The following is a 21,509-nucleotide window of genomic DNA, read 5'->3' as shown; positions in this document are numbered from 1 at the left end:
AAAGGGGTTGGCCTGGAAGTAGAGCATCAGATAAGGGACTGTGATAACAAGTTGAGCTTCCTCCTTCCTTCCCTTTTTTTTTTTTTAAATTTTTTTTTTAGAATACTTTTTTTAAAAAAAATTTATTTATTTATGATAGTCACACAGAGAGAGAGAGGCAGGCTCCATGCACCGGGAGCCCGACATAGGATTCGATCCCGGGTCTCCAGGATCGCACCCTGGGCCAAAGGCAGGCACTAAACCGCTGCGCCACCCAGGGATCCCCTTCCCTCCCTTTTGATCTAAACCCCCAAAGTGCCTAATATGTGAGGGTGGGCAGGGATTTGGAGCCCAAACAGAACAGAAAATAAGCTCAGGGCTGACTGAACACCAAGGCTAATCAGAAGCAGTCTTTCTTTTGAAAGTCTCATTTTTCACATTTATCCCCAAATGCTACAATAGTACACACCCATGATCAATACTATTAGCAACCAATATGTAAGGCAAAGAAATGATTACTTTAGCGGTTAGTACTCCCAACAAAGACTGACCTCAGGTCTTGGTCCCAAATCTCTCTCAATCTAAGTCACCTTAAGCCACAGTGGAAACTTTCTCAGTAATTCCTAGACTCCTAGGAGTCTAGGAGTCTCCTAGTAATTCCTAGACTCAGTAATTCCTAGATTGTAGAGCTGAGTTTGGGCTGTAACTCACATCATGACTTTGGCTTCTTCAATGAATTCATCCTCAGACATGGAGCCTTCTTTGATCATCTTGATGGCCACATCATATTGGCCTCTCCATTTCCCATATTTCACTACCCCAAACTGTCCAGTCCCCAGCTCCTTCAAGAAGGTCAGGTCCTTTGGATCAATTTCCCATGATCCTATAACAACAAAGCCTCAATATGATTATTTTGGGAATCATGTATGTATAATTCCTACAATAGGTAAGAATCCCTACTAGGGGCAGAAAAGGCAAGCAGTAAAAGGGAAATGCTCAAGAATATAATCTATCTTTGCTCAGGTCAATCTCAGGGACAGGGTGGTTACTGGTTGGAGGAATTGGAATTCTAGGTGCACATCAGCCATAAAGGAAGGAGAAACTAGACAATCTTTTAAAATCTCTTTATGATTATGGTTTTTTTAATCACACAAAAAATAATCCCTTTATGAATCTATGTTCTTGCAGTCCCAGTAGGAGCCACCAGAGGGAGGAAACTATTAAATAACTTGTTTATTAAATAATCTTCTTTGAGGCTGCTGGTGCAGAACAGTGTGCTGCAAGGTCCAGTGGGGTCAGCCAAAGGTAGTCCTGGTAACTGACCAATCCACCCTACCCTAGAGAAATAAGCAGTTACCGTAGCCCAGGCCTGCAGTGGAAGGTGCATTCTTGTTTTGTTGAGACACTGGATATTTGAGCCTAGATATGAGCCCTGAAACATACAGAGAGGGTCATGCTGCTGGTGCAGTGTAGGAGGTGGGATGCTGAACACACCCTCACTTAAAACCTCACACTTCTTATATCCATTCTTCCGGTACATTTTGAATCCCAGAAGATCTCCACGAACCCAAATTTTTCAGGAAGCTTCTCTTCTCACCAAAGAATTTTCAGAAGAAAAAAAGAGAAAATACTAATGGAAATACACTCCCCAACTAAATATATCCCCACCTCCCAGCCCAGGCTTAGCTCACATCCTACTGCTGCTTTTAATACTGAAAAGTGTAATTGGGACCCTATAAAATGATGGCCTCAACACTGCCTTGCATGGAGGTAGCAGATAGCAGCAAGTCTTCTCAGTGAAGCTTATCCCATGCATTCATGCCCTCACCAATCTCCAGTTTTTTAAATGTCTACCCTACTTAGAAACTGTCTTCTGGTGTTTTCTAACCTGTATGTTCTTTGAGGGCAAGGACCTTGACTAATAATTTTACTGTGATCTCCAGTACCAACAAAATTGCTGAGTATATGATAGGAACTCAATGAATACTCACTGATTTGTTAATTTACCAGCATCTTCTGTCTTTCCTTAGCACTGAGCATCAGTCATCAAATAAGAAGTCACTCCCTACTGGCTGAGAGTCTGCCTTTGACTGCCTCTTTACTTGATCTCTACCTGGCATCATAGGGGTTTTCTTTCACCAAATTTGCACTACCCTGTGAGGCTTTTTCTTCTCACCACCTTGTCCCGAATTGCTTCTCCTGGTTTTTGTCACATCCTTCTTCTCTGGTACCCCTGATACTCACCTGCAGAGTTATGCTGATGGTAGTTAATGAGCTCAGGAATGGTGCTGAAAAGGTGCTTCTCTGCCAGGTAATACTGGCTCTGAGGTGTGGAACACACAACATAATGGCGTATCACCCCTTGAGGGTCCCTGAAGAAGTGGATGCTGAGTCAGCAACTTGGAAACAAGGGTCAGCAGGACCCAAGAAGTAAAGTGAAATGAATTTTGAGTTTAAGGGACAGAGGTAGTAGGAGGGATACACCATTAAGAAGCTATTGGGGGTACTAGGAGAGGCACACCATTAAAGCACCTCTGTCCTTTGTCCCCAGGGCCTTGAAACAGTAACACTTACCCTGTAGATTTAGCAAACACAGACACAGTATATTTTCCAGCTTTGCTGGAGTCTCTGACAATGAAACCTCCTTCTTTCCCCTGAAACAATGAAAAAGAAGCTGACTTGAAGGAGGAAGTGGCACTCACATCTGCATTCCACCTGCCCAAACTTGAGAGAAAAAGTGAAGCCCTAATCTTACTGCCAAGTTCCATGTTTGAACTGCAGCCTCATTGTTTTTGATAGTGAAAAGTGCAATTGATATCCCCCTCCATAAAATGATAGTCTTGACACTGCCTTGCTTTGAGGTGACAGAGAACAGCAAGCCCTCACTTGTTGTGCAAGGAGAATGCCATTTGCCTGTGGTCACACACTTACCTCTTGCTTCAGCAGTTGCTCAGCTTGACTTCGAGTCATGTGTTTGGAATACCACCTGTAAAGGGAGAATGCTTCAGTGGCTCTTCGGCTGTGGTGTTAGCAGGTGGCAGAGGTGTCCGGGGATGGGATCAGAGATAGAGCACTCAAGGACAATCCATTTTCATGATTAGGGAGAAAGGACAGTGACAAAAGATTGGCATTTTCACCCTTTCAAATGTTTCCTATCAAGTTGTCAAATCCTTTTCTTTGAGTGGTTCTTCTGGGTTGGAGTGGGGGTGGGGCATGGTGACCTCTGTAGCTCTCATAAGCAAAGGGTGTTTGGGGGTGAGAGTAAGACAGAGCCACTAAGGGTGGTGGCATCATTTGACCCAGTTGGCACTGACTTTAATAAGTACCTTGAAATAAATTTGTTGAAAATATAAAAATGTATACACTATCTTTGGTTCTTCTGGCAAGACTGTGTGCTGGAAACATAAGAATACTCACTCATACATTTCTATGGAGTCTTCTGCTTCGGTGACATAGTTACTAGGGATGTAGCCTTCCTGCCTGTAGAGGAGACAATGTGGTAGATCATCCAGCACTTCCTATCCTTCAGTGGGGAGACAGATTCATATGCCCATATCTCTGGGCTCACAACCAATCTCAAATGGAGGTCTATAAACCACACCCCTCCATCAAAGAGAATCATGTCACTGATGCATGGCTAGGCCAGTGAAGTGTGTAGCTTTGCACATGTGGCACTGACACATATGTCAGGTGTGCATGACAACATATGGGCCAGACTCTACAGGCTCAGAGGTGTGGCCATAAGTAGCGCTGTACTCTGGGAAGTACTTGCTGGAACAGTATATTCCCTTTGGTGTGGGAAGGACAATTTCTGATTGGGATACCGAGTAGGGGAATTATGCTGCAAGATTTTGCACCTGTGTGGAGTGGACGGGCACAGAGTTGTAGAAGACCTGGAGTGGACTCACCCATTTTTATCCCGTGCTCTCCACCAGGGTAAGTTGCTCTCCTCCAGGATAAAATACTCCTCTCCCTTTCGCAGCTGTAGATCATTTGCATTCATTGGCATGTAATCATAAAGGGCTACAACCTTTTTCAGCTCACTTGTAGAGGCAGGCGCTGCTGTTGGCTCAGGGGGCAGTGGCTTTTTCAAGATCTGTGTAGTTGGAGAGAAAAGTAGGGCTGTTTGGCTAGATATCAAGCACTCTCCACTTCTCCCTCAACTCTCTGCCTTACTAGAGACACCAGTCTAACCTAAATCAGGCATAATAAAAGGTTTATTCAGCATTCATTCAACAAGGATTTTCAAGTACCTATGCTGGGCTCTCGGCCTGGAGTGCACATCAGAATCATCTAGGGAGCGGTTAACAATCCCAGGCAGTTTCCTACCCCAATTATGTCAAAATCTCAGGGGACAGGACCCAGGCATCAGTATTTTTTTTTTTTTTTTTTTGGCATCAGTATTTTTAAAGCTTCCTGGGCAAGAACCATGAATAGTCATGGTTAAGAAATCTTGACACTAAACCAGTGCATTAGTCTATTAAGTGGCTCTGAATCTTGGTTTCCTTGTTTATAAAATGGGCATAATAACTCCTGCCCTGCTTACTTACAAAATATGAGAAAGGACTTTTTATAATTCGAAAAGTAACCAAAAAATCAACTTTTAAAATAATAGATTAATGGTAGAATCAAGTATTGGGTATATGGATGTTTATTGTTAAATTCTTACAACTTTATGTTTGAAAATATTTTTCATTTTTAAAAAATCAGGCTTTGTTTTATTTTAAACAAGTGATTGGATTAAATTGTTGCCAAGAACTTCCTAATAGCCCTCTCTCTTACCACTGAAGAGTGGCAAGATTTGTCCTACTTAAGGACAGGTCCCATATCTCCACAAGAACACCAATTGACACTGCCAAGTCCTGTTGGAATTCGGAGACTGGTGTGTTTTCAGGGTGTGACTATAAGTTTCTTTCTTTTTTAATTTAAATTGTATTTTTAAATTAATCTTTATGCCCAACATGGGGCTCAAACTCAAAACCCCAAGATTAAGAGTTGAACGCTCTACTGACTGAGCCAGCTAGGCACCCGTGTAAGTTTCTATTTAAGCAGTAGCAGCACCAATTTCCCTGTATACCTGGTCTTCCTCAGGCGTGGGAGGAAGAGGCTTTTTTGTCTTTCTGTGAGAACTCCCAGGTTTCAAACCTGCAAAATAAGAAACTAGTGTTGACATAGGATGCATTTTAGGAAGGGGCCCAGGGACAGATTTGATCAGGGACTTAGCTTTTGTGCCTTTAGGAACATTAAAAGTCTGAGGGGATATAGCCTTGTGCCAGGTCACGTGGCTTGGAGAGCAGAGCACCAGTGGGATTTTGGCCCTGACTTATCCCCTTCCCCAGACCCCTTTGTGCAGTGGCGAAATGTACAAACCTGGGTTTGATAAACCCTTTCAAGAGTGATGGATAGTCAAAAGAGGGAGAAATTATATTGATCAGATCTCTTACTTCCATTCCTGTTTTCCAAAATTTGGCAGCCCATCGCATTTTTGGCTGTCTGAGAGCAGCAGAGATACTGCCCATCGATCCAGAAGCAAGGGTGGTATTTCTGTACCAGATCACTGTTATACCGGATTACTGTAACAGGAGAAAAGAGAGAAGGAGATCACATCTGACATTCTGAAGAATTCACCATTTGCATGTTTTCCTCTTTGACTAAGGTTAGTGATGAGCTTCAAACAACTGCCCCTTCCTCACCTACCCTGAAGGAAAGCAGATGACAGAACCAATTAGCTGACATCCCTGGTCCTGGAAATTTCTTGTGAAGTTCTCTTCAGTGGTCTGTCATGATGACTATCTCCTGACCACCAAGATAAGAATATCTGATGTTTCCAGAGCCCAAGAGCAAAAAAACATATGTTATTTGTTTTCCCAGTAACCATTTCAATCTTCTTGTAAGGCAAGGTATTGATTATGGTATTCTTTTCCAGATACAGGAAGCGATGTGCCCAAGCTAAACTCTCACTCCAGTTCTCAGCATATCAATGTCTCAGCTACCTGAGTGATCTTTTAGAGATATTTGCTTTAGTGAAAATGTCTGCATCAGGCTTCCTGTATTCATAGAACAGTCAATAGAATGGAGCTCAGGAGCAAATGAGGTGACTCTTCTCCTAGAATAAATATAGATCCAGTTTTCCTAGGGCCACTGAAGTGGGTGAGCTCGTTGTGGGAAATAAAAACAGTTCCATTTCCTTCACAGAGTCATGAAGCTCAAAAGACCTCCCAGAAGCCAAAGTACTTTGCAAAGAATAGAGTGGTTTGCAGATAGGAGGAATTGGTATTACTGTTTTTAATACTGTGGCATCTCAAGAATCTTAACATGAAGTAAATTAGACAAGTCATTTTGGGATCATGTTGTCAGATAACAGAGAAGCAAAGACAACTGAAATAATTGACAACAGCTAGCATTGGGGCAAAAAGACCTCGGCTGATCTAAGAATATACACATTTGAGGGATGCCTGGGTGGCTCAGTTAGTTAAGCATCTGCCTTCGGCTTAAGTCACAATCTTAGGTTCCTGGAATCGGGCCCTGGGCAGCTGGTGCCCTGCTCAGTGGGGAGTCTGCTTCTCCCTCTCCCTCTGCCCCTTCCCCCCAATGCACTGTCTCGCTCTTACTCTCTCTCTCTCACTTCCCCTCCCTAACCACCCCCCCCGTCAAAAAAATTAAAATAAAAAAATAATATGCACATTTGAGGACTTACACATGTCAGTGTTACTGCTAAGAGGAAGCCCACATCACTTTTTTAAAAGATAAAAAAAAGATAAAAACAAGGCAAAGCGTTCCTCTATAGAGACCAGCTCAAGTCCTTAAGAGCTTGTTAGTCATACTCTATTCACTTAAGACTTTGGGGGAAGCCTAGAAGCTTCTGGTGGCCAAGTGCATTTTACAGGCTAATGAACAAAAGCACTTTTTTTTAAGTGCTATTATGATGTGTTTCTAAACATGGATTTGAAGACTTCTAACCACTGTCCCCTGCCCACCCTCACCCCTTACTTTCTCAGCACTCCCCTTCACCATCATACCAAGTACAGGGTGGTAGGGTGGTGGGAGCTATTCAGATGGAAGTGCAAGCTCCAAGGGGCTGCAGTGTCAGTAGAGAATTTTTTATTTTAAAGATTTTATTTATTTGAGAGAAAGAGAGCATGAGTGGGGAAGGGGTAGAGGGAGAGGGAGAAGCAGGCTCCCCACTGAGCAGGGAGCACAGATGCTTAACCAACTGAGCCATCCAGGTACCTTTGTCTATAGAGATTTTTAAAACAATAATAAAACCAACCATAACTCTGTCTTTTTTTATTATCTGGCACTGGCAATTCTGAACAACATTCCAGATATCAGCCAGGACTGATTGCTCTCACTACCTCCACTCCTTGCCCTCCCTCCCCCCACCATTACTCTTCACCCAGGGATTTGTAGATCCTTTGGTACAGGCCTAGACACTGGTAGACCTGCCAAGAATTCTTAACCAACACCTGGCTGCTCTGATAAACAAAGCTATGCTAATGAGCGCACATAATACTTTCTGCCTCTGTACCTCCAGTAGATCATTAAGAGCTCACCCTACATCCCTGAATACTGCTTGGTACTTAAGAGGTCCCTTGAAGATGACACCTTTCTTTTGTTAGCCAATCCAGAACTGGCATTTCCAGCTACCTAGGAGCAAATTGTGAAAGCAGAGTGTCTCCAGAAGAGACACTCCATAAGAGACTAAATGTTTGTTTGTGTCCCCCTGAAATTCATATGACGAAGCCCCTCAATGTAATGGTATTAGGAGATGGAGACTAAGGGAGGTGATCAGGTCATAAGAGCAGAGTCCTCATTATGAGCAGAGTCCTCATTATGCCCTTATAGGAAGAGACTTGAGAGAGATTTTCTCTCTCTGCCATAGGAGAACATAGAAAGTGGCCATTCTGCAAGCCAGGCAGATAGTTCTTGCCAGGAATCAAATTCACTGGCACATTAATCTGGGACTCCCCAGCTTCCAGAACTGTGATAAATCAACATTTGTTGTTTAAGCCACTTGGTCTATGGTTTTTTTTTTTTTTTTTATTACGCCTGAGCTAACTAAGACAGTGTCCAAAGAGGAGGGCCAGGAAAGACTACTTCACCAATGCACAGGGCCAATCCTATCTGGGAAACACTAATGGTTGGTGCACATTCTCCAAGTACTTGATGGGCTGCTTTCTCATATTCATATTTATCAGGATAATGTCTAAAATTCTGTTTCAGGTATGCATGAATTATTCCTTCCTATATCGGTCATTAGAGTTTTGCCAATCCACTCTTTCTTTCATTTTTGGTGAGGTCAGGCCTTTTGCTTCTTTTTGAAGTTGCAATTAAGAGAGGATCTATTGAGCTTGACCAAACAAAGGTTCTAGAGTAAATGTAGACACATATCTGTGGTGCTATAACATTAAAGTGACCACTGCCATATTCAAGGAAACGGAAGAAGAGAGCCCATGGCAAAGTCCTCAGGGATACAACCTCTGCATGGAAAATACCACTGAAAAAAAGATGGCAGCTGGACATGGGTACCTGAAGCACTACTTTTAAATTGAAGTATAATTTATATACAATCAAGTATGCAACCTAAGACATACAACTAGCCAATTTGTCTACAACCATTTACCACTTAGGTCCAGCACCAGAGAAAGCTCCTTCATGTACTTTCATAACCAATAGCCCTGCTGAGGTAGCCAGTATTCTAATGAAATCCCCTTTGCATGTTAATGATTTTCAGTTGGTGCATTTTATCTACAGTGGGATAACTTATCCCTGGAGTAGGATTTTATGCCTTCTAGATTATCTCACAGTTGGCCTTGCCAGCACTTGGGGCTGTTCTGGTATTGTTAGGACTTGCACCTAAATCTCCTGACAACTGTGGTATTTGTTGCAAGGTGCTTCCCTTTTGGCTCATGTTGTCAGCCCAAGCAGGTTCAACAAGATATATACCCCGGTCTGTAACAACTGGAAATGAAATGCCTTCAGTAAAGTGCAAGCGAAGAGAAGGCAAAATTGCACCTTACCTACACTACCTATCCACACTAATAACTCAATTGAAGTGGTGGTGTTTTCTATTTGTTTTGGCTTTATTTTTACTGTTGTAATTTTACTTGCCTAATGAACTTTAGCAGTTGTGCATAATCAGCATTATATTTGATTTGAGTCAGTCAACCAAGTTTATAAGCTGGATATTCTTATCCTTTGTCATTGCTCATACCTTGAATACAGTGGGCACTCAATAAGTATTTGTTAGGCTAATCTATGATTGGTTTTGAAATTAGTACTGTAAGTGTAAAGGAGTTACTAACTTGCATATGTCTCATGTTTTGTCTTTTCTGGTTCTCCCTCAGTACATCCCACCTTCCCCTGTTTCCACACTAAATCCTAGCTGTCTATCAACATGGAGCCCAAGTTAGTGGTGGCTGTTTACACTCAACAGAAAAATCTGTTAACACAACTATTGGTCCCTCTCTGCGTGCAAGGTGCTGTGTGAGGCATTGTGGATGGAACCAAGAAAGTGCAAATATATATGCCCTCTGTGTGCTTATTTTGCACCCCTAGGGTAAAGCAGGCCTCTTACCTCAAAACATGCCAAGAACTGGACTTTGTGGTATAAGATATCATCAGTTTGCAATCTCAACGTGTCCTTACTCTAGAGTATCTTGCAGCCAACTATAGGTGTAATTTCTGGACTTGAGAACAAAGCAGCATGAAACTATTAATAAGCTTAGGCTCTGGAGTCATAGAGACATAGGGATATGGTAAAAATCCAGACTTCACCTCTCAGTGTGCCCAGGAGTAGGTTACTAAACCTCTTTGAACTTCAGTTCCCCCATTTGTAAACAGGGGAATGATACATACTTCATAAGCTTCTCATGAGGATTAAAAGCTAGTACATTTGAAACACTTGGCACAGAGCCTAGAACATCATAAGTGCTCACTAAGTGTTAGCTATTACCATTGTTGTTTTTAAGCCAAGGTTGCTGCAAGAATTAAGTGAGATAATAAATATAAGGTATCTAGCTCAGTGTCTGGCACATAGCAAGAATTCAATAAATGACCCATTTTTTCCTTTCTCCTCTCCTCTTTCAGCTTGAGAGATTCGGTTTTATTTTGGCCAATCAGACCTGTACTCAAGGGAGTGAATAAGGGTGGTACAGTGAGCCACCATATATCAGAATCTAAATGTTAAGACAAAGGGCTGTCATGCAATAACCCAACCATGCTGTTATCAGTCTGCCATCCTTCCTGTTTCTCTAGGCAGCCTTTCCTGATGTCAACTCAACCAGTTAATCTCTCAGTCACTTGACATGTGGCTATATATACACACAAATACGTCTGCATGCATCCTGTGCTGCAAACCTCTAGAGTCAAGTTTATCTGAATGCATTGTATGGTCTTTGTCAAATGCCGAAACTATGTTCAAGTTTAAGTCCTCACAAAACAAGGAACATGAAATAGTTCCTTAGAAAATATTTTCCCGTAATGAAGAGATGTACAGTGCTCTTTCCTGTATAGTGTTTGACAGTTTTCTATGTGCTCTCACATACATTACCTCATTTGATCATTAGGACAACGCTGCAGGTAGGTATGGCAGGCATCATTATTATTTCTATTTCAGAAGAAGAAACTGAGCCTCAGAAGAAGCTTGTTGGCCTACTTGCCAGAAGTCACCCAGCTTGTGAGTGGTAGAAGAGAACTTGGAAGAAGCTTCTCTACTCTGACTTCAAGAGCTCTCATGATCATCTAATTTTTGGAATTAGATATTTTATGCTTAGGATTTGAAATATTGCAATAACTATTGAATTCCACACCACACCACCCTTGTAATTGATGTAAAGGGTGGGACTCTTTTATAGATAGGAAAATAGAGGTGTCTGCAATTACAGAATTGCACTAGAGAGATAGTGGTGGAACTGGGTTGAAACTCTTAGTTTAGCACATTATCTTTTATTCATATAATGGAATATTAAACTCCATTGTATCAGTAATATTGGAAAAAATGCAATCTATCATCCTTCCACCCTGTCGTCCTTCTTGCCTCCTCCCTCCTCTCTTTCCTTCCTTCCCTTTCACCTCTTCTTTTTCTTTCTCTCACCTCACTCCTTCCATCTATTCTTCTTTTTCCTTTTCTGTCTCCATCTCTCTCTTTCCTCACTTCTCTCTCTCTTTTTCTTCCTTCCCCTCTTCCTTTCTTCTTTCTTTGGAAACTAGTTTATTTTCCAAATAATTCTCACCGTTTTTAAGCTGGTGAATCCAACGCTTCCTCAGTTCTTCAGTTGGGGAGAAGACATAAAGAGGCCCTTCATCATATACAACCTGAAGCAATGGACACACAGACTTCAGCAGTTAGGATTCAGAAAAAAAAGAAAAATGTCTTTGAAGGAACTAATGTTAAGCTACAAATCTGTATATTCATAGTGGGAAACAAAGAAAGGTAGTCTTCAGCCAGCCTTGGAGCTGAGGTCATGTAAACTATCTGAAAAATTCCTGAACAATTCATATCCAGGGTTGTAAGACTTAGAAGCTCTTAGCTTTTTAAATAGTCCTCCATCCTCTTGACTTGTGTTTCAATTTGTGTGTCAACTTAGTTCATAATATTTCCCCCAGCCTTGATGGAGACTTGGATTTGTGTTTATTCAACAAAGTATATTTTATGATCTGATTAAACCTTGAGTTTGTATAGAAGAGAAAATGAAGTAATTATTTGTGTAACTCAAGTCTTGATTGTTACATATGGATTGTTCACTTGGATAATATGAAGCAAAATTTTAACTCATGGCCAATTTTTCTCCTACTGCCTAGTGGCCTCCCCTTGCCAAAATAAACCAAGTTAGGAACCACAAAAGGGTAAAGTATATATTTACTTCAAAAAGAGTAAAGTACATATTAAGCATTGTCATCAAATCAAACAATATTTTTTAACAACTTCAAATGTACGAGGCATTGTTGTGTTAAGTGTTCTGGAGGTGCATGAAACATGTTCCAAACCTCACAGATGTAATAGACATCACATAGTGGATTCTGAAATCAAATGTAAATTAATTTGAATTACTTGCTATTTAGTATCATCCACTAGCCCAGCCAAACAACATCATCTAGTTGAAAGACAACAATAATAAAAACTATGTCTAAAACACTCCTATTTCACAGGTTTTGTAAACTATGATACAGTCAGGGACATAAACAAGATCCTCACACATCTTTCTTTTTGCTTGTTAGTCTTGCTGTGCTCATAAATCCATGACAGAAAGCCCCCTCCCCTGAGACTTTCCACTTCCTTTTCTGGCTTTCACTGTTTGCAGAGACTGCTATATTCACAACATGTGACCTACAGAGTTTTTGGGACACAAGCAAGCCAAATTGAAGATTGAATCTGAAGCTCTTGCTCTCCTTCATGGATTACAATGGATCTATGAAACAGATGTCTATGTGGCTCTTCAGTTGTTTCAGACTAGAATATAATTTAGGTTTATGTATAAGTCTAATAAGTCTTCCCCATACAGAACTTCCTAATACTACTCTTTCCCTCCCCTTTTTCTGTCTTTTCAACCCACATGACCACCATTATACAGATAGGCAGAACCAGAAGGAAGTGAAATGCTCACTCAACAAACAGAGGATCATTCTCAATGCAGTTACCAAGGACAAAACACACCATAATAGAATTACTGCCATTATGGATTCTCTTTGAGGTGAAAGGACTAAAAGGTACTATGTTAAATTGGGAAAATAGAAAAGCAAACACTCTTAGCCCATGTCAGTCTCATTTTTCACTTCAGCTTCCTTGTTTTCCTCGAATTCTGTTCACTGGGACCTAGTATTCTTCACTGTGTCCTGCAACCTATCCCTAATTATTACATTACAGGTACCTTTGAGAGCTGGTGAGAGAAAATACCTTACCTGGAAGGGGTAAGGGAACCTTTCAATGATTGAAATCTGCTCCATTTCACTGGACTCTTCACCCCTTCTCTGCAATGAAAGATGAAAGCATATCCCACTGTGGAAAACAGTGTGGAAGTCCCTCAAAAAGTTAAAAACAGAGCTACCATACAACCCAGGAATCTCACTACTGGACATTTACCCAAAGAATACAAAAACACTAGTTTGAAGGGATATGTGCACCCTGATATTTATAGCAGCATTACTTAAAATAGCCGAGATATGGAAGTAGCCAAAGTGTCCATCAATTAATGAATGGATAAAGAAGATATGTTAGGGGATCCCTGGGTGGCGCAGCGGTTTGGCCCAGGGCGCGATCCTGGGGACCCGGGATCGAATCCCATGTCGGGCTCCCGGTGCATGGAGCCTGCTTCTCCCTCTGCCTGTGTCTCTGCCTCTCTCTCTCTCTCTGTGTGTGACTATCACAAATAAATAAAAATTTTAAAAAATTTAAAAAAGATATGTTTTATATATATATATATATATACACACATACACAATGGAATGTTATTCACTCATTAAAAAGAATGAAATCTTGCCATTTGCAATGACATGGATGGAGCTAGAGTATGATGCTAAATGAAATAAGACAGAGAAAGACAAATGCCATGTGATTTCACTCATATGTGGAATTTAAGAAACAAAACAAACAAGCAAAGGAAAAAAATGAGAAAGTCAAAGCAAGAAACAGGTTTTTAAGTATGGGGAACAATCTGAATGTTACCAGAGGGGATGCGTGTGTGTGTGTGTGTGTGTGGGGGGGGGGTGTTGGGTTAAATAGGTGATGGAAATTAAGGAGCACACTTTTGATGACCACAGGTGATGTATGGAACTGTTGAATTACTATATTGTACACCTGAAACTAATATAATACTGCATGTTAAAAAACTAGAATTAAAATAAAAACTTAAAGCATAGTTATTGGTTGATGCATTGTTCTTTTTTGGATTTCCTTAGGTACTAGGAGTCCTTTGCAATCGCTCCAGAAGATTTTCCTGCACAGATAATATTAATTATTGTGGATTGTTTCCTTTAATCCAGTAGGCATACATATCATAGGATACATACATAGGATTCAGAACATACATGTTAAAAAAAAACCTCAGCCATTTCAAACCATTGAGGAAAGGGAGGTTACTCAATCAATGGTGCTGGGACAAATATTTAACCACTAGTTTTGGTGTGTGTGTGTGTGTATGTGGGGCAGTTAGGTGGCTATTTCACAGCATAAGCCAAAGTAAATTCTGAATGGATTCAAAAGTTTAATATAAAAATGGAACTATGAACGGACAGAGAAAAAAAACTGACCGTGTATATAATCTTATGGGAGACAAGACTTCCCAATATAATGCTAAAGGTTAGAATCATTAAGAAAAGATGAATTAATTTGATGACATAAATTTTAAAACCCAGAATGGTAACAATGAACAAGTAAAAAACATCATAAATAAAATTCAAAGATAAAAACTGGGAAAAATATTTTCAACATATATTACAGTTAAAGGATTAGTACTTTTAATATATCAAGATCTCTTAAAAAGTACTAGAAATAGGGTAAACATTCTAATGGAAAGATGGGCAAAAAAATGAACAGGCAGTTCACAAATAGAAAAATAGAACTGTAAGACATATAAACGTTCAACCTCATGGGCAACAAAAAATTGAAAAATAAGTCAGCAATGAAATACCACTTTTCTTGGCTGTCAAATTAACAAGCATTTAAAATATCTGATATTGGAAAGAATGTAGAGAAATAGAGATACTCTCATACATAGCTTATAGGAGTGTATGAAATTTAAATTATACTCCTATAAAATAAAATAGAATAAAAAGATAAACATAACCAAATTGTGCAGATCTAGTAAAGAGAAGAATAATATTTTACTTCTAGGAAGTTATTATAAGAAAAAGAATAGGAAAAGTACATAAAGATGTATGCAAGGATATTCTCAACATGTTTATAATATCAAGTTGGAAACAGATGTGTAGTAATAGGAGATTGGTTAAACAAATTGCAATATAAATCACGTTATTAAAATCACGTTATTAAAGAGTATCTATTGTCATGGGGAAAGTTTCCATATATCGTTAAATTGAGAAAGTAGATTACAAAGCAAGATGTGTAGTATGATTCTATGTTTTAAATATATACCATAGGGATGTCTGGCACACTCAGTCTAAAGAACATGTGACTCGATCTGAGAGTCCTGAGTTTGAGCCCTAAATTGGGTGTAGAGAGAGATTACTTTAATAAACTTTTTAAAAAGATTTATTTATTTCAGAGAGAAAGAGAATGCGAGTGGGAGGAGGGGTAGAGGGAGAGATTCTTCAAGCCAACTCCCTGCTGCAAGGGAAGCCATACACAGGGCTGGATCTCAGGATCCACGAGATCATGAGCGGAGCTGAAACCAAGAGTTAGATGCTTAACCAACTGAGCCACCCAGGTGCCCCTTGAGTAAATAAACTTTACAAAAATAAATATATAATATACTCTTAGTATGAATGTATGTGTTGCTAGTGGAGAAAAACATCTGTAAGTCTGTACACCAACATACAATAGTTATTTTAGCTGGATAATGGGATCATGCAAGATTTTATTTTCCTTATTGTGCTTTGTTGTATTTTCTAGAGTTTCTAAAATAATTACACATTACTCTTGTAATTAGGAAAAATAATAAATGACATTTTTTAAAAACTCGACTTAGAAATCTATAGCCATTATGCCTTGGAAAGGCTCTGGGAAATCAAAGGAGAATAAACAGTGAGTTGTTAAAGAATCTCATGACTCAGAGACCTAGAATTCTGGCTTTCAGACTAACTCAAGCCCATAAATCTGATCCTGGTATCTCAGAGAATAAAACCAATCATCTCTGATGAGTTTGAAAATTTCATATATTGGGGCTCTTGGGGGGCTCAGTTAGTGGAGCATGCAACTCTTCATCTCAGTGTTGTGAGGTTGAGCCCCACATGGGTTGTAGAGATTCCTTTAAAAAAATCATCGTAAAATTGGTGTTAGAATTTTCCAAGGTTAAGTGAGTTCTGCATCTGGGGGGAAAATGCTGAGATTCAGTATAACCCATATGTTCCAGAGTGAATAATTTTGTAAGGGAACTCTACCACATTGCATCACCAGTTTATTTATAGAGAGTTGAAGTGTTCCAAGTTTCTTAACCACCCCATTCCTGCTCTGACAATGGTCTCTACTTACTGGAATCTGTCTTTCAGGGGGAGGATTTTTTTCAGGAACCACTGTTTCAACGCAGGTGATCTTCTCAACATCTATTGAACCCTTCTTACTGCCTCTTCTCTGAGAAAGAGAATGAGGAACAAAATGGAGAAAGATTAGGAATGATTAAGCAACCAGATGATTAGATTTTGTTATCTAATCATTCAACATAGTGAGGTGACACCCACGTTCTATTCATCAGAACCTGTCATTTTGAAAAAAAAAATACAACAAAACTTCCAGATCTATTAATCTAAACTTTTTTGACTATCAGAGGGCAAATACTATAGAAGAGTGGATGACTGTGTGTGCCTTTACCATAAAAAATGAAGAATAATTTTCAAGACGTGGATTTCATTCTCAACAGCACTTAATGAATGATCAGTTGCAAGATTCCTTGGTAAGATTGCCCCCATGGCTTCTTAGCACCTTTGAATTTTTTGTGCCAACATGGCTGTAGTTAGTTCTAGGCTAAGAAACATTTTTCTGAGTTTGAAATATACCTCGATCCCTACCACCTCCCTCCTCCAACCAAAAATATCTAGTCCTCAAGGAAGATCTAAGGCTAAGTCCTTGATATTCAGGTTTCACAGCAGAAAAACTTACCCCACGTTCAAAGTCATACTCATAGTAGGAAAGTTTGTGCATAGTTAAGAGAAAGAGGCGCTTCTTGAAGTTTAAAGGTGATGTTTTCTTTTTCTGTTGAGATCGCTTCAGAAAGATGCTCTCCAGTATCACTGCAGCCATAGCTTCTTCTTTCTGGAGCTCACTTGTGTGCTGTTGATAATGAAAGTTCTTGAGGACCCAGCACATTATTCCTTATCCCTCCTGGTTCCCTCTCAACCTGACCACCTAGTTTCAAATGGAACAGAATCATGCAAAGCTAATAAAGAGCCTTCTTCCTGCCTTGACATCCTCCTTCCATAGCTTCCGTCTCTGTCAGTTTTCAGGTGTAATGGTGAATTGGAAGGACAGATTCGGCATGAGCTCACATACACTGGGTTTTTGTATAAGGCAATGGAATGCTCTGAATGTCAAATGACATGTACCTGTGTGCTTAGTAATGTCTAGAGGCCACTTTATACTAACCACCCTTTTGTGATACGTGCAGAATCTGTGAACAGCAACAGTCTCTGTGCAGCTGTTGACACTGATATCCCCAGAAGGGATAATGCAGGTGCCAAAACTTCACTGAGGCAGATATTGGACTTTCAGTTCCCAGTTTCCTAGACAGTGAATGCAATTTTTTCAAACATTGTCCCACTGGGGTCTGTAAACAAGGCATATAATAAGGATATGGAGGCTGCACCTGCAGGTATGGACATATACTAACTGCTGCCCAACTGATTTTGCCCATCAACCACTAGCTCAGCTACAAAGGGTAGAAGCTTTGTTCTAAAATTGAAAAATAATTTTGGGGGAGGGAGTTCCTTTTGTTTTGTCTCTGGTTTGTGTGTGTGTGTGTTTTAGTTTTTTTGTGTGTGCGTGTTTTGGTTTGTGTTTCCCCCTCCTTTTTATATTTTTAAAGACTTTATTTATTTATTCATGAGAGACACACAGAGAGAACAACAGACACAGGCAGAGGGAGAGAGAGAAGCAGGCTCCATGCAGGGAGCCCGACCTGGAACTCGATCCCCGGTCTCTAGGATCACACCCTGGGCTGAAGGCGGCGCTAAACCGCTGAGCCACCCGGGCTGCCCTCCCCCTCCTTTTCTTAGATTGGTTCTTTTAGACACTGTCTTACCAAAGTGATGCAACTGTCTACTCTTATGGGTGCCATCTCTGGTTATTTACGAAAAGTAATTTGTTTACTCTCTCCAAACTTAGAATACTCTAGGAAAGATTCAGTTTAGGTAGCTGAAGTGCAAAAATGCAAAGAAAGTTACAAAAGAAATCACCATTGGTTTTTTTCATTCATACAAAACATGCTTCATATTAGTTATTCACTTACTGTTTACACACAATTGCATATTCATTTAAAGTCTATGCATAATTCCAAACCTTCCTTAGAAAGATTAAGTGAAAATATAAATACTATCACAAAATGGGGCACTTAATCAGTACAAAATAAGTACTGAAACAGATCACCAGCTTCCCTCAAATTTTGTTATAAGTGGGGTTCTTTTCTTTTTTAAAGATTTTACTCATTTATTCATGAAAGACAGAGAGAAAGAGAGAGAGAGAGAGAGAGAAAGAGAGAGAGGCAGAGACACAGGCAGGGGGAGAAGCAGGCTCCATGCAGGGAGCCGGATGTGGGATTCGATCCTGATCCCATCTCCAGGATCGCGCCCTGGGCTGAAGGCGGCGCTAAACAGCTGAGCCACCCCGGCTGCGTGGGGTTTTTTTCTTAAGGAGGGATGACATTTTTTATAACTAAACTCCTTATCCTTTATCTGTCTATGCAGAATAAATAATGTCAGCATTTTTTTTCTACCTGCCAAACACAGATTATTGCTCACACCAAGGAAACAAGGGAGCAGTTTTTATCAAAGTCTGAGGCTATCCGCACCGTTATTTTGCTCTTTCCTGTGGTGTAGAAGGTTCTATTATCATACTGGGGAGACATTAAAAATAGGTTAAAGGAACACCAGGGATGTTCAAAATAATCACTTTGCCACTTATTCACCATGTCGATGCTACTGTCTTCTGGTGGTGGATTAATTCAATGGTTTATAAATGATCTTTTGAGAAAAATTAGACAAGGAGCAAACTTTTTCCCCACACCTGGTCACACAGGTTCCCTGACTACCTGGTTTAAATGGTCTCTACAGGAGTGACAAACTGATAAGACTTTACAACCAGAGTACTTTCTAATGCTCAAACCCCACAGAGATTTCTGTCAACATTAAAATTATTCATTTATTCAGAAATAGTGGTAACCAAGTAATATTATATTCTCAAGAACAGTCAACTCATCAAGATACTTGTAATGAGATCACATTTTTTTCACTGTGAATTCCAATTAAATAGCTCTTCACAATCAGAAAGACTCAACTTGCACAAGATAAAATAAAGCCTTAATGAAAATAAGTAGCATGTCCAGTAAATTGGATCAGAAGCATCCTAACAAACTACATCCAGTTTTGCTTCTTTTAGCTGAGTAAAGCATACCCATGATTTTACCTTTAGTTTTGTTGCAAGCTCTTGATGGATGCATTCCCTGCTCTGACCCAGCATCCGCTTCAGTCTTGGCCTCTGCTCTTACTTCCTATAAGATAGGTCCTTCTGGAAACTGCCTCTGCTCTTTTTCTCTTTTATTTTTATTTTCTTTTTTCTTTTCTTTTTTCTTTCTTTTTCTCTTTTAGAACAAATCCAGTTTGTACAAGAGGAAGCCTTCCTCTCTTTCAAGTGTCTGTTGGGTTATGGTTTAGTGCTGGTCTAAGTATGAGGAAGTAAGTAAGCCTCTCACTAGCCATCACCCCTCTCAGCAAAAGGGTGAAATGGCCTCTACCACTAGATCATGGAGTTGAAGAATTCCCAGGATTTCCAAGGTCTGGTTGCCCCTTCTTTGACTGCTTTCCCCTTATTCCTTGTGAACCAGTCCAGACACACACAGCCTGAAAATGTGGTCGTTCTTCCTTAGTCATCACTGATTCATCCACCAATAATGTGAAAGGAGGTGCATTTTTCCTGAAGGTTGGTGTGTGATGGACACTGCATTAGAGGGCAGTTGCAACTTCTTTATGGTAGCTTCTAAATTTTCTTCTAACTATTTCAGCAGCTGACAGTTAATTTGACCACAAAAGATGCACCATGTGGCTGACCCCCCACTTCACTCAGAGGGTGGGGGTGGGGGTGGAAACCGGAAGTGACATGAATGTTAACACACACACACATTCACACACTGATGTTCACATAAAGAAAGAGGAGGAAAAATAATAGAAAGACACAGGTTCTTCATTTAAAATACAGAATTCCAGGGGCACGTGGGTGGCTCAGTGGTTGAGCATCTGCCTTTGGCTCAGGTCGTGATCCCAGGGTCCTGGGATCAAGTCCCACATCAGGGTCCCCATAGGGAGCCTGCTTCTCCTTCTGCCTATGTCTCTGCCTCTCTGTGTGTGTCTCTCATGAATAAATGAATAAAATCTTTTTAAAGATACAGAATTCCAGCATTATAATGTTCTCTTTTTAAACTACAAATGCAAGGATTTTCATGTGGCCACCTTTTGCAGCCTCCCAGCTTCCTATGGAGCAGCAGAATTCATAAAGAGGATGCTTGTTAATAAGAGTTCAGCCATCTTAAAAACTGCGCTATGCCAAGGAATTGATACGAAAAACACCTGTAGGATTGGTAAACTAAATCACCTTTGGTCCTATCACTGCTCAAGGTAAGATAAACACCAGAGCAAAATTCAGAAGACTACACAGCCTGCCTATGATTGGGAAGAGTCCAGGAAATGCTATTTAGAAATAACCAGTCAGTCATAGTTCAAATAGCTACTTAGCCAGAATATCCAAGAAACATCATTCTCTATTTCTCATTTAAAGCATTACTTAAGTACCAAAAAAGTCTGTCTATTCCCTGTTCTTCTGAGGGGAATGGAAGGAAATTCTTGTTTTTCTCAGTGCAGTCTACCCATCAAGCATTTTATACTCAGTATTTCATTTATTTCTTACAACAAAGAGGTGAGGAAAGTGAGATTCATGGAAGTTGTGTGATCTGCCCAACCTCATCCATAACTCCGCAGCCCTTGCTATTTCTGTGATACCTACCTCATTGCCTCCTAGAGAGATTTTTTTTTTTTTTTGCTTTCAATAAGTTTTGATGCTATCCATCTCACCACCTGTCATCCCCCATGGCTACCATCAAAGAGCAGTAGAGACAGAATCCTCTGCATCTTCTAGGAACATTTGACAAAAGAGGAAATGATGGTAAATTCAGGGGATAAGAGAGAGTACAGGATCCTGGAGCATTTTCCTCTGCAATAATCCTCCAAGCGAAAAAGGATGATTTATCCCTGTTAACTGTCAACTGTACTTTTTCCCATATGTGGACTCTTCTTATCCCTACCAGATTTTCTTACATTTTCCTTTCAGTCTTTCGGAAAGAGATCCTAACTGGTGTTACTTGCTGTTTTCTTTTCAGGACTTTTTTTCATTGTTGATTCGATAAAAATATGAGATTTATGTGGAACACCTGCCAACTCTTTGTCCCTAGGGTTGTTATTGCATAGTGTGAATGTAAATTTTTGATCAAATGTACTTTGTTTTATATTATGAAGTGTGGCAAATAGTACAGAGACTAACACTACACTCAGGTACTCACCACTTAGCTCTATAAAATTCTAACATAGTGCCATAATTGCTTCCGGCATTTTTCAGAAATAAAATACTAACCATAGAGTCAAAACTTCCTTGTATACTC

The 21,509-nt window shown here is 40.1% G+C and overlaps 1 protein-coding gene and 1 long non-coding RNA gene across 5 annotated transcripts in view; one reads left to right on the top strand and one right to left on the bottom strand.

Annotated features, from left to right (window-relative positions):
• The window catches only part of BTK (Bruton tyrosine kinase), a 32,043-nt gene that overhangs the window by 5,892 nt on the left and 4,642 nt on the right, over positions 1 to 21,509 (bottom strand). For 3 of the 4 annotated variants that reach the window (XM_077889198.1, XM_077889199.1, XM_077889200.1), the window contains 13 exons: positions 16,751 to 16,921; positions 16,127 to 16,225; positions 12,880 to 12,948; positions 11,214 to 11,295; positions 5,424 to 5,552; positions 5,057 to 5,124; positions 3,888 to 4,075; positions 3,397 to 3,459; positions 2,911 to 2,965; positions 2,554 to 2,633; positions 2,224 to 2,351; positions 1,337 to 1,411; positions 691 to 862 (listed from right to left, as the gene is read on the bottom strand). In XM_077889198.1, coding sequence (XP_077745324.1) covers positions 691 to 862; positions 1,337 to 1,411; positions 2,224 to 2,351; positions 2,554 to 2,633; positions 2,911 to 2,965; positions 3,397 to 3,459; positions 3,888 to 4,075; positions 5,057 to 5,124; positions 5,424 to 5,552; positions 11,214 to 11,295; positions 12,880 to 12,948; positions 16,127 to 16,225; positions 16,751 to 16,891 — 1,349 coding nt within the window. In that variant the 5' untranslated portion in view covers positions 16,892 to 16,921. Of the gene's footprint in view, positions 1 to 690; positions 863 to 1,336; positions 1,412 to 2,223; positions 2,352 to 2,553; positions 2,634 to 2,910; positions 2,966 to 3,396; positions 3,460 to 3,887; positions 4,076 to 5,056; positions 5,125 to 5,423; positions 5,553 to 11,213; positions 11,296 to 12,879; positions 12,949 to 16,126; positions 16,226 to 16,750; positions 16,922 to 19,267; positions 19,784 to 21,509 lie in introns of those variants that run through there. The other variant, XM_077889197.1, reaches the window with a different exon arrangement.
• On the top strand, positions 1,563 to 13,826 carry LOC144308551 (uncharacterized). The gene is made up of 3 exons (XR_013375003.1): positions 1,563 to 3,915; positions 5,453 to 5,635; positions 10,598 to 13,826. It is a non-coding gene; the product is annotated as an uncharacterized LOC144308551 (long non-coding RNA).

The sequence above is a fragment of the Canis aureus genome, chromosome X (assembly GCF_053574225.1).
Source record: "Canis aureus isolate CA01 chromosome X, VMU_Caureus_v.1.0, whole genome shotgun sequence".
NCBI classification, from domain to species: Eukaryota; Metazoa; Chordata; class Mammalia; order Carnivora; family Canidae; genus Canis; species Canis aureus.
The sequence above is the reverse complement of the archived record's forward strand: the minus strand, read 5'-3'. Positions and strand labels throughout refer to the sequence as shown.